Genomic DNA, 12,510 nt, shown 5'->3' on the forward strand with positions numbered 1-12,510 from the left:
GCGGAGTCCTGGTGAAGGGAGTCAAACTGCGTAGCACGCAGAGGGAAGCCAATCTCGGCCAGGAGGCCGCAGCCGGGCCTCGAGGGGTCGCTGACCAGAGTCCTGCTGGCCCCTCTGGGTCAGTGGCCCGCCCAGGCTTGGGCTGCAGTGGAGCCTCGGGGACGCTAGGTGGCAGCCGTGCGTTTCCAAAGCTGGCTCGCTCGGAGGAGAGCCCAGCTGGAATCCCTTGTACCCAGCCGTGAGCCCTGGAGGGGTAGTCAGAGACACCCTGGAGACCCCTCCCCTCCCCCTCTCAAGGTTTTCTGCACTTGTATCCAATGCAGGGAAGGCGAGATTGGAAGGGAATCCCTTAGTGCGGCCCAGCTATCCTAGAAGGCAGCTGGGACACGCCACGATCCTGCGTGGACTCACAGGGCGGGTATAAACGACCCCCCCACTTAAGTGGAGCCGCCCCGGGGGCTGGGCCTGACCCGCCTCCTCCTCGCTCCCCCACTCTAGCGCTGGTGGGTGTGAGTGAGTGTGACTAGCGAGTGTGGGCGAGCGAGGACGTTCCGCACCTAACTGCGTTCTTGGGGACCACCGCCTGCCCAATTCGGGCAGCGTGTGCGCCGCGGCGCCGGTCTCGACTCCCTGGCGCAGAGCTCCGACGGCTTCCAGCCCTCACCAGCTCCAATCTCGCGGGCTCTGGCCCTTCGGAGCTGCCGGTCCCGTCGCCGAGAGTCTGAGCACCTCCCTCTACCGGAGCCGCCAGCAGAAGGAGGAGGAGGTGGTGGAGAGGCCGCGGCAGGCAGGCAGGCAGGCAGGGCCGCCTTTGATGTGGGCGAGGCGCACCCAGGCGAGCTGAGCGCCCGTCCGGCCGCGCCCCGAGGGGGGAGCCCCCGGGCCCCGCATCCTCATTGTGCCGGCTCGGGCCCGGGCCCGCCCCCGGCCCCCCGCCCCCTCGCCGCCCGCGCGTAGAAAACGCCCCGGCCGCCGCCAGTGGTGGGAGGCGGCGATGCGCACGGCCGGAGAGACGCGGAGGAGACATGAGCCGGCGGGCGCCCAGACGGAGCGGCCGTGACGCTTTCGTGCTGCAGCCGCGCGCTCCTCCGGCCCCAGAGCGCTGACCCCTGGCCCCGCGCAGCCCCGCGTCCCGGCCGGAGAGCGCGCCCTATCCCCGTCCCGCTACGCATGCTGCCCCTGGAGTGAGCCGGGCAGCCAGCCTCCCGCGGACGCCCGGACGGCCGGCCGGCCGGCAGTGAGCGAGCTTCCCCGCACCATCCTCCTGCACAGCCCGGAGGGCGCAGCGCTCGGGAGGAGCCGCGCGGGGCGCTGATGCCGCAGGGCGCGCCGCGGAGCGCCCCGGAGCAGCAGAGTCTGCAGCAGCAGCAGCAGCAGCCGGCGAGGAGGGAGCAGCAGCAGCGGCGGCGGCGGCGGCGGCGGCGGCGGAGGCGCCCGGTCCCGGCCGCGCGGAGCGGACATGTGCAGGCTGGGCTAGGAGCCGCCGCCTCCTCCCCGCCCAGCGATGTATTCAGCGCCCTCCGCCTGCACTTGCCTGTAAGCGCTCGCGCTCGGGGCTGCCCACCCTGCCTGGCCGTCTGTCCTTGTCCGGTGGCTCTGTCTGCCCGCCCGTCTGACTTTGCGACTGAGTGCATGTCTGTCCGCGCGCCCCCCGCTTTGGCGTCCCCCTGACCACCTCTCCATCTTTCTCCCGCAGGTGTTTACACTTCCTGCTGCTGTGCTTCCAGGTACAGGTACGTGGGCTCCCGACTCTGACCTCCCCCCGCCCCTGCCTCGCGGTGCACGCCGCGCCCCCTCCCTGTGCCCCACCCCTCCCGGGCGCCGAGCCTAGTGCACCTGTTCCCAGGGCGCGGGAGGGCGGCTCCGCGCGCGCCCTGCGCCGGCTGGGGGCCGGCCAAGGGCGAGGGGCTCTGCGGCGGGGCTCGGCCTCCGTCGGCCTCTGCCGGGAGGAGGTCCCCGGGGCCGGCGGGCTCAGCCACGGCGACGCGCCGTCTCCAAGCTCCCTGCGCGCAGCCGTGGAGGAGTTGGGACCTAGGGATTTTCTCTGCCAACCGTCCCTTAACATCCCCGATCGCTCTTCCAAACAAAAAGGCTCCTTTCAGCCGAATGGATTTTGAGTCCAGGGAGAACTAGCTTCAGTTGTAAATTACTCTGTGGTTTCAAAGGCGTTTTCAGCGTTGAGAGAGGCAGACAGAGACGCGGGACTAGAGGAGACTGGGCTGAGAGGAAGCAGAGTCCTGGCCGAGGGGCTGTTCCCCGCGAGGCCGCTCCCGAGCCGGCGGCGCTCCGCACACCCTCGGCCAAGGTGGTGCAGCCCTCAGCTGGTTCCCCGCCTCGCTCCCCGCTCGCTCGCTCGCTCTCCGTGAATCAGAAGAGGGCTTGGCGCTCAGCCTGGAAAGCACTTGCTAAAATCTGATCTGTTACTTCAGCAGCTTTCAGACTCGGGAAGGTCTTGGCACGCAGACAGTTGGAACACTCCAGCTTCCAAAGCCATGGAAATGAAGGAAAGGGGGGGGGCGGTAGAGAGAAGAGGGAAAGAGGGAGCCGACTTCAGCCCCGATTAGAACCAGACCAGGGCTGCCTCAGCATGGTGGTGGTAGTGGGGGGGGGGGGTGCAAAGGGAAAGGGAATAGGAAGTGCCAGCTGCCCGAGCCCCCACCCACCTAGAGCTGCAAGGGGGGGGGCTCGGAGGAGCTGGACTGGGGCCAAAAGAGATTATGTGCCCTGTTCCCCTCTGGGTTGAAGGCAGGTGCCCTCACAAGGTTAGAGAGGATGCTGAGGCTCTAGACTTCTGGGTTCCAGAGACGCCCAGTGGGGCCTTGAGCAAGGAAGACGATGCTCTCCCAGTTTTCCAGCAGCACGAGGCGGGCTGAGCTGCGTGCTGAGTGCCGTTGACACTCAGCGGCCTCTTGCACAGTGTCTGGTGGTGGTGGGTCTGCTTCTCTCCCCTCCCACTTCTGGGAGAGGATTGTTACCCTCAGGATGGGCTTTGAGTTGGGACAGCTAGTTGGGGCTGGGGGCTGGAAGGAAGGAAGGAAAGATGGATGGATAGATAGATAGATGGATGGATGGACAGACTGATGGGCTCTTCCCTCCTGTTGGCCAGCCTGGGGTCCCCAGTGACTCCTTGAATCAATACAACTGGAGTCAGTAACTTAAGACTGGCTGTTTGCCAAAGCAGATGTGACCCTGTGTGGGGGTGGGGGTGGGGGGGATGGCTGGTGTGGGAGAGAGGGGCCAGTGCCAGGCACAGCCTGCCTCGAGTGCAGCTGAGTCCCGAGGGTCACTGTGGAGGATCTGTCCCTCTGACCTGGGCAAGCACTCTCCTCCCAAGGGCTGAGCCTGGGGGCGGGGGGCCATGCAATGGGCGTGCAGGTGGAGAGGTGGCAGCAGGCTTTGCTGCCCAAGCTCCCTGATGCTTGCTGACGCTTGGTCCTTGAAGTGAGGCCCAGGAGGGGTTGCTGTGTGGTCTCCGTGTTCTCTGGGGGAGTGTGAGGGAGGGAACCTGGCTTCTGCACCCCACCTCCACCTCCTTGGCCAGAGCGAGAGCCAGCCCCTCGGGAAAGAGCTGGGTGGTCTGTCTGGGTTATGTCCATCTGGGTTAGGACTTCAAGCAGGTGAGGGAGCCCCCTCTCCTACCTCCCCTTCCTTTGCAGCTTCCCCCCATTCAGACTGCTGTTTCTAACCCATACACCCTTAGAGCGTCTAAGGATGGGGGGAGGGTCTCTGAAACACGTCACCCAAATGGTGCTTGTGTCTGGAAGAGGGTTCCCAGCTCCTCACAGATCTTCAAAGGCACCCAGGATTCCTAAGATAAAGGAACACCACCATGGAGTGTTGGGGCAAGGCAGGCAGGCTCATGCCCCCCCGCGCCCCCTGTTACTGCTCTGGGGACAGAGGTGAAGTGTCCATGGGAGGTAGCGAGGAGGAGTCTGGGGTCTGCCAGACACTGATGAGCAGCTACTTCCTGGGCAGGGTGAGTTTCCAGGGCGGCCGTGAGAGGTTCCTTAGGGAGCAGGGCCGCCAGGCCTCCCCGCCCCTTGTGGAGGGGCTCGGGGCTGTGCAATCTGGGGGACTGGGCTGAGCCCCTATGCCATCTTTCCCTGTCTGTAGACCCCTGTGGGTCTCAGCTTCATTTGTGAAATGAGTGGCCCCGAGGCTGATGTGATCCCTGATAGGTGTGCAAGAAGTTTTGCAAATCCTCCTCCACCCAGGAAGGTACATTGTTCTGCTGGGAGCTGGGGTCCACCTAGGCCCTTCCCTCCCCCACCCCCATGTTTTGGGAGACTGGTTCAGTCTGGGCTCCTCCTCTCTTCCCATCCATCAGCCACCAGGCCCAGAATGGGCCCGCTGCCCCCAGCCACATTTCCCTGAGCACAGTCAATGCCAGACACTGCCCTCCCCCTCCCCCATGTGGTGAGGCCCGCCCTCACCGCCGGCCACCCCGGGAAGCGGGAAGCTGGGAATTTAATAAAATCCCTTCTCCACACGACCCGGGACACCGAGGATAGCTCAAATTGGAAGAATTTTAAAAATTTCCAAGGGGAGCAAGCGGCGTGACCAGTAAAATTGCTTTTCTGCACTTGGCTGAGCGCTGACAATGACACCGGGCCGGGCCTTTCACGCAGCTCCGCTGGCACCTGCCCGACATTGTTCCTGGCCTTCCCGAGGCACGCCAGGCAGAGGCGGGCTGGGGCAGGGGGGCCTCGGCTGCTGCCCTGACCCACCCGCAGCGCTGCTTCCTCCCTCACTGCACCGTGTGTTCAAGTTTGGAAGTTTCCTTCCATGCCCCTGGCCCCAGCAGCCCCCACCCCTGTGCCTGGTGACCCTCCTCTGGGACAGGAGGAGGATGGGAAGCTGCCCTGTTGGACAGCACTTCTAACTTCTTAAAGTGGCAACATCCTCTCCTGTCCAGCCAGTCAGATGTTCATTCAACAAACACTTGCTGGGAGCTTGCTTCCTGCTGGCCCTGCAAGCAGGACGGGTCCATTGCTGACCTCCAGGGCCGCCCGTCTAGAAGGGCAGAGCACCCAGTAAACCGGGGCTCCTTGGATGGTGGCCCTCCCTCCCGGGCAGGCGTGTGCCACTCACTGTCTAATGCTGCCGCCTGCCTCAGGTCAAAGAGCACGCGTGTGAGGGTTTCACAGTGGCTCCTGCATCAGAAGCTTGTTTGATTCTTCCTGCTGCAGTAAGAGCGGGTGACGTTTCTACTTCACAGATGGAGAGACTGGGGCACAGAGCAGGGAAGGGATTTGTTCAGGGCCATGGCAGACTAAGACTCTGGATGCAAGATCCTGTTTTTTCTTGTTTGTTTGTTTTCCCTCACCATGCCAGGCAGATGTTTTCAGAAAGAATAAAGAAATTCTTCAGAAAGAATCCTGGTGTGGGGCAGGGGTCCCAGGAGACATGCTTGGGGTCCCCAGTGAGGGCTCCCCAGGATCTGCATGGTAGGAAGACCATCAGAGCCCAGGCAGGTGTCTCTGCGGGGGAGGGCACCTGACTTGGAGTCTGCAGGCTTTGACGTTCCTGGAATGTTCTGGTCTGAAAGGGTCTCAGATCCTGGGGCAGGCCTATTGAGGGGGGGCTGGGGAATTCAGCAATCCCCCCAGCTTCTTTCCCAGCATGGATGGGGGAGGGGCGCTCTACCAACATTCCTGCCATGTCACCTGCTCTGAGATAAGGTGGATTTTTAAAATTTCTTGTGTTTGGCACAGCCAGTGTCAGCAGGCTTGGGGCCGGGTGTCAGGGCCTCCGCTGCTGCCTCCACCCTGCCTTGGGCAGGTGGGGCCCCCAGAGGAAGATGGAGAGGGTGGGGGTGAGGGGGGGTACTTCCTGTCCTCAGCAGGACCTTTTGGTTCTGACCTTGCCCTCTGGCAGGAACGTCATGGGTGTGGGAATCAGAGCGCAGGCACGTCAGGCTAACAGTGATACTGGTGGCCGCCACCAGGTATTGTGTGCTCACTGTGTGACAGCCAGGTGCTCTCTCATGGCTTCTAGGATGCCCCTCCCAACCAGCTGGAGTTAGGGAATTACTTCTACAGATGATGACCGCAAGGCGCAGAAGCATACAACAACCTGCCTCAGATGGGACAGCCAGAGGAAGAGGCGGAGCTGGCTCCAACTCTGAGTCGTGTGGCTCTAGAATCCCACCGCTTCTACTTCTTGAAGATTTTATTTATTTTTTGAGAGAGGGTAATGGAGGGAGAAGGAGAGGGAGAGAAAGAAACATCAATGTGTGGTTGACTCTTGTGCACCCCCCAACTCGGGACCTTCCTGCAACCCAGGCATGTGCCCTGACTGGGAATCGAACTGGCAACCCTTTGGTTCGTAGGCAGGTGCTCAATCCACTGAACAAGCCAGGGCTAGGACCTCAGCATCTTAAATTGCATGCAGTACAAGGGCTCTGGCATCTGCCAGCCTGGTTCAAATGACTGTTGTGCTTTGTCTTTGCTGTGTGACCTTGGACGAGTTACTTAACCTCTCTGGGTCACAGCTTCTGCACATGTAAGATGGGAAGAACATAACTGATGAAACAGTCCCTACTTCCTAAGGGTGCAGATGAGGGGCCGGTGCATCTGCATTTCAGACTTAGCCCTGTGCCTCTTGTTCTGGGAGGACTCTCTGCCACCAGCCCCCCCTGTCAGTGTGGTAAGCTCCCCTTGCCCAGGGCACTGTCACCTCCTGAGGACAGGGAGAGGGGCCCCTCTGACTTCAGTCAAGCTTGCTGGGAGGGGCTGGGGATGTTTGGTTATCATTTGCTCTGACATCGAAATGGCCTAAGGCCTCAGGCCCATGTAACATGCTTCTGTGCTGAGGACAAGCCTCTCGGGGGTCCCAGAGCAGAAAAACTCTCAGGATCCCTGGGACTGTGGCTCCCTGGATGACTCCCTCTCTGTGCCTCAGTTTACCCACTGGGTGTTAGTGAGGTGAGCGAAGAGGCTTCTGTGGGGCTAGAATGCGTGGCGTTGGCACAGGAGAGGCCTTGGTTTGAACTGTGTCTGTGTTGCTGAGCAGCTAGACAGCAAAATAGCGTAGCCTTCAGCCCCCTGTGCCTCGGTTTTCCCCATCTGTACATTGGGGTAATGGGAGGCGCCTACGTTTATGGGCTCTTGTGAGAGCTGAGTGGGATAAGTCCCACAGAGTTGCTAGCGCCGGGCCGACACTCAGTGAATGACTGAGGAACGAGGACGGCCCAGTCGGTTCTGTGTCAGGTCTGTGACAACCTGCAGGGCTCTGGGAACATCAGGCCTCCTGGCGGAGGCTTTGGACTTTGGCTTGGATTTAATCCTCAGTACACCACTCGAAGACTGTGTGGCCTCGGGCAAGCTCCTTAACCTCTCTGAGTTTCTGTCTCCTCATCCCGTGGGAAATGGGGGCAATGCCACCCCTCTCCTCCCTATTGGGTGGAGTCCCTGAAGTCGTGTCTCCGACCTCTGTAGGAGGCACTCGGTTACGGTGCTTCTCCACAGTAGCGTCCAGCAAACATTGGCGGGACACCGGCCGCGGGGCTGGCCCTGGGCTGGGCTGCGAGGGCGGATGAGGAAGACTCCCAAGGCCTCTGCTTTGTCCTGAAAGCATTCCGTGGGGAGGGATGGCCCACACATTGGGCAGCTTCATTCGTCCCCTCCCTCACCCCCCTCGCATCCCACCTCCACCTTGGAACTCCTGAGCACTTGGTCACTGTCCTGTGTCCAGGGGCGTTCTCTGCGGGGCTCCCGGGGATGCATAGGAGCTGAGGCCCCGGGGCCAGCCCCTGGCTGCCCCCACAGCACTTGGCAGCTGTGTACAGAGCAGACGGCTTGGGCTCTGTGTGGCTCATCTTTCCCGTGAGCATCCAGAGAGAAACTCCCTCTTGGGGTTGCTGTGAGGCAGGTTGTGGTCACGGGGGCGGGGGGGTGTTTTGGTGGGGTGCAGCTCATTATCCGTGGTGAGTAAATGTGCGCTGCCGTCACGCGTGGGACTGGGAGGTTTCCGGAGGCCTGCTCGTCCACCAGCTCCCAGTTCCTGGAAGTCAGGGGAGGCCAGCCGCGTCCTCAGGCCCTGCGGCACCTGGCCCAGACCTGGCATGCAGGAGGAAGGTCGAGTCTGGGCTGGAGGGGTGGGCAGCAGCTTCTCTGGGGGCTGGGCACCTGGACTGAGCAACAACCCCACTCCCTGGGTGCCAGGTGTGTGGCACAGGGGGTTCAGGACCTGTCCCTGGCCCTGGGGACTTGAGAGTAATCTGAAGGATGTGTGCAGGGTGTCGGACAGGAGCTCGAGGGTGCCGTGTGTACTCTGATAAAGGGCCCTGAAACCATTTGATTCTTGAAATGGAGGCTTCTGTGAGCGCACACACATGTGTGTGAATGTGAGCATGCGTGTGTGAGTGTGAGCATGTGTGTGAGAGACAGCAATTGCAGGCACACAGGACCTCTGTCCACAGAGCAGGGAACATCCTGATGTACCCAGGGCGCTCCAAGCCAGCTGGGGTGTCTGGAGTGTCAGGTTCAGGAATGGGGGTGACGAAAAGCTGGAGTGGCAATTGAGTTCCGAAATAAGGGGTTTGTTTATTACCTTGTCGGCAGGCATGACTCCTCCCCCAAGGGCTTTAAGGAAGAGGGAACTGAAAAGCAGGGGTAGGGGAAGGGAAGAAAGGAGGGAACGTGGGTCTTAGGGGTCCTGCTCCCTCCCGGAGGCTGGCTCCAGAGCTGACTGCCAGAGGCACCCATATCGATGACCTGTACTGAGAAGGCTGATGTATGGGCAGAGGGAGCTCTGGTCAGCGCCTTGGGTGGCAGCAGCCCCCACCCCCATGCTGATGGCTCAGCCCTGCCAATCAATACATTGATAGCCCTGGGAGCTTAATGGAGAGGCTGGGGGTGGGGCAGGTCCTGGCTGGGTTGGGCGTGGGGTGAGAAGGGAGAAGCCTGGGGCTGAGCAGTGGGTGGGGGCATCAGTCTGAGCCAAGCTCAGATTCAGGGATGGGCCTGGCCTGCCTCCTCTTCCTTCTGTCCAAGGGCGCCAGCTGGGGGAAATCCGTGGGCCCGAGAGCCAGCGACGGGTTCCGACCTTGGCCCTGTCACTGTCTCTCTGTCTCCCTTTGTCCCAGGGATGGTAACCGTCAGACCTGCCCAGGTCATGGGAGGAGGAAGGAGCTGGTGCCTGGAAAGTGCTTAGCTCGGGCCTGGCACCGAGCGCGCGCCCACTAAGTGGGAGCCAGCAGCAGTCTTGCCCTCGACGATGATAATAAGCCGTGGGGCCCCGGGGGCTGGCAGCCACACCAGGCCTGCGTCCAGGCCGCTCGCTCTCGAGGAAGAGTTTGGGGAGCCGCGTTTCGGGGTGGAGAGCGGGGCTGGCTCTATCAGGGACCACTCCTGGAGCATGGGGTGCCGGTCTCAGGTTCGAATCCAGAATCCAGAGAAGGCCTGGGCCCGCTGGCTGATGCCGCTGCCACCAGAGCAGGCTGGCAGTGGTGGAATGTGGCCGGAAGTCTGTGGGCTGCCCCTCCTGGGGCCAGGGAGACCCTCCCTTTCTGGGCACGGCCTGTGTGAGGCCTCAAGGATGGGCACCTGAGTGGGAGGGGGCAGTCTGACCCGCCTTCCTCTCGTGGGTCAGGGAGTGAGCCAGTTCCTGCCCTGGTGATGGCTTGTGGCCAGAACCAGTTGCTGCCCTGAATAAGGGGAAGGAGCAGGATGTGGGGGGCAGGGACCGTTGAAGGGAGGAGAGGAGATGGAAGCCGGTGAGGGCGACGTGGGGCGGGGGGTCGGGGCTGGGTTTCTAGACTAGACAGAGGGGGAGCTGAATTGGAGTTGTGAATCCTTTTTGTACCAGCTCTGACTTGGGACAAGTGATGTAACCTCCCCGAGCCTCAGGTACATCATCTGTAAAATGGGGACAATGACAATTTGTAGGGCCACTCTGGGGATTACGCAGGATCATTCACCTGATATGGTTCTTAGCCCAGGCGATAGGATCAATAAGCAGTGAAGTAGTGGCTGTTTAGAAAACCAAACAAAAGGTAAAAGGTCATGACTATTGCTACCAGGACCACCTTTTTCAAACACAAGATTATAAACGATTCCCATTAGGCCCGTGAGAGAACCGAAGGTCACAGACATCACAGAAGTTGATGATTTGCTGGGGGGGCAGGGCAGGTAGCACTTGAGGTGGTGCTGGCTCTTGGGGTGTTTGTGTGGTGTGTGTACGCAGGTGGCGTGTGATGTGGCAGGTGCCTGTGGGCCGTAGGTCTGTGGCCCGGGAAGAAACAAGAAGCCCCCAAACATGCCTTCAGGGCCGCGAGAGGGTGCAGGAGGCTGAAATCTCTGGGGGAGGCACAGTAGCCGTTGCGTGGGGGGAGGGGTACCTGGGCTGACAGCTGGACGCTGTCCCTGGGCAGGACAGGAGGAGCACGAAGGGTCCCGAGTGGGCCCTGTCGGCAGACCTGGGAGCGCTGTGGGCTTGAGCGCTGCCTCGGAGGTCCGAGCTGAGGGAATTAGATGAGGTGCCATATCTGAGGGCTTCTTAGCAGAGGGCCAGGAACAGCAAATAATAGCTTTAAAATATGCCCCCTGATCATCCCTGTGCTGGCCACCCTGCTTGTCTGGGTCGTAAGCAGTGGGGCTGATTTTGGCCTCCAGGTTTCCCTTGTCCCAGCCACAGTCATTGAGCAAACGTTTGTGGGGTGCCTCTTGGGGGCAGAGCCAGAGATCCAGAGTGAACCAGACAATGCTGGACGCTGGGACAATAAGCCACCGTGTCCAGAGGCCCTAAGCCAATCTGGGGTGGGGCAGGGCAGTAAAGGCTTCCAGACGCGGCACCTGAGGACAGGTGTCAGGTGGGCAGAAGGGGCAGGGTGCCCTGGGCAGAGCACCAGGACTGTGCAAAGGCCGGAACCGCCCCCTCCCCCACCCACCCCCACAGTCTTCCCCAAGAAGCCTGGGGGCCTCCTGCCTTGTCAGGGGATCGGACTCTGCTTCCGTGTCAGAGGCCAGCCCTGCCACCTCCCTTGGGATTGATGTGACAGAGTGTGGCTTAAATGGTGGAAGCTGGGCAAGATGGATGGTTCCTCCCACATCCTGGGGAAGGGCCACCGGATAGCCCCTGCTGACCCTGGGTCACCGAGCCGCCTCTGTCCGGGGCGCCAGGGAGAAAATTGTTAATGGGAGGCTGGCTTCTGGGGCAGGGCAGCTCCCCGCAGGGACCTGGGGTGAGGAGATTGGTTTGACCTCTGGTCGATAAGGTCTCCTGTGAGCAGGAGGAAAGTTGGAGGACGGAGACCTGCCCCTGGGGGAGGGGACAGGGCCAGGCCACCCCAGGAAGTCATTCCAGGGAGGTTGAGGGCCATGGGTGGGAGGTCTTCAGGACACTTGCCTTGCAGCGGTGGGCCTCGAGGGGCCTTGGAGTTCTTCCCCCTCTGAGTGTCAGGGTCCTGGCTGTGAATGGTGATGGGGGTCTGGCCATGAGGGTGGTGGGTGCAATGGCTGCGCATGCTCGGTGGGGCAGCGGCCACCGGACTGTGTGACTCAAAGCAACTGACTCGTCTCTCCTGAGCCCCAGTCTCTACATCCGTTAAATGGATCTGAGACGCGTCCCGATGTCACAGCGTTGTCCAGACAATCAAAAGCAATGACATCTTCCTAAATGGTAATCTCTGCCCCAGGAGTGCCATGTCTGTCGGGACAGGGCCAGTGATTTGCTTGTGTCCCCAAGAGGCTTCTGCACAGGGCTTCCCTGAGAGCCTCTTACGGGGCTGCCTGGCATTCCCCCCACAGTTCCCCTGCTGAGCTCTTGCTCTGCACCCAGCACTGACCCAGGACCTCCCACGTTTAACTCCAGCTCAAGGGGTGGGTGCTGTTATCCTCACCCCTGGTTCAGAGGTGAGGAAACTGAGGTCCAGAGAGGTTGGTGTGCTGCTGAGGGTCTCTTCGCTAGGGAGTGGCACGCCCTGGGTTTTGAACCTGTTCCGGATGGCCCTGGTGGGGCAGGCGGGGCTGAAAGCGGGGCTTTGGGGCCACGAAGTCCGGGCTGCCATTGCCTGCTCTGTGACCTTGTCAGTTCAGCCTTGAAGCCTCAGTTTCCTCTTCTGTAAGGTGGGCCAATGCTCCCACCCTGAGAATGGCAGTGAAGGTTAAATGAAGTGGCCCCGCCGAGGTGCCTGTCGGGTCCAGCCTGTAGTGGGAGGATTATGTACAGGTTCAGCTGGGGACAGAGACCCTGGGTGGGACGCGGGCATGGCCATGACACCTTGGCAGCTGACAGCTGAGGGGCGAGACAGGTGCAGCCCAGATCCCAGGAGCTCTGCTGGGGCTGAGTAGGCTGTGCTTTCGTGGGACTAAGGCCCTGTGTGCGTGACCTGTGAGCACACGGAATAAACCTAGAACGCTGTCCGTCTGGGCTTGAAGAACCGTTCAGCGTGGTGGTTAAGATGAGTTGGGACAGGCATATAATTAGCAGGCCATAGAAAAACCTAATTTAATGTTCAGTGGAGGGACAGGACTCCAGATATTTTCAATGTTCATTTGTTCACTCCTT

At 61.2% G+C, this 12,510-nt stretch overlaps 1 protein-coding gene across 1 annotated transcript in view; it reads left to right on the forward strand.

Annotated features, from left to right (window-relative positions):
• The first annotated feature begins 998 nt into the window (after window positions 1-998).
• FGF18 (fibroblast growth factor 18) overlaps window positions 999-12,510 on the forward strand; it is a 30,953-nt gene continuing 19,441 nt past the window's right edge. Inside the window, exons 1-2 of the mRNA XM_090289798.1 lie at window positions 999-1,536; window positions 1,697-1,733. Coding sequence (XP_090145924.1) covers window positions 1,505-1,536; window positions 1,697-1,733 — 69 coding nt within the window. The 5' untranslated portion in view covers window positions 999-1,504. The remainder of the gene's footprint in view (window positions 1,537-1,696; window positions 1,734-12,510) is intronic.

Source organism: Furipterus horrens, unplaced genomic scaffold (assembly GCF_987537825.1).
Source record: "Furipterus horrens unplaced genomic scaffold, mFurHor1.1.pri manual_scaffold_10, whole genome shotgun sequence".
NCBI classification, from domain to species: Eukaryota; Metazoa; Chordata; class Mammalia; order Chiroptera; family Furipteridae; genus Furipterus; species Furipterus horrens.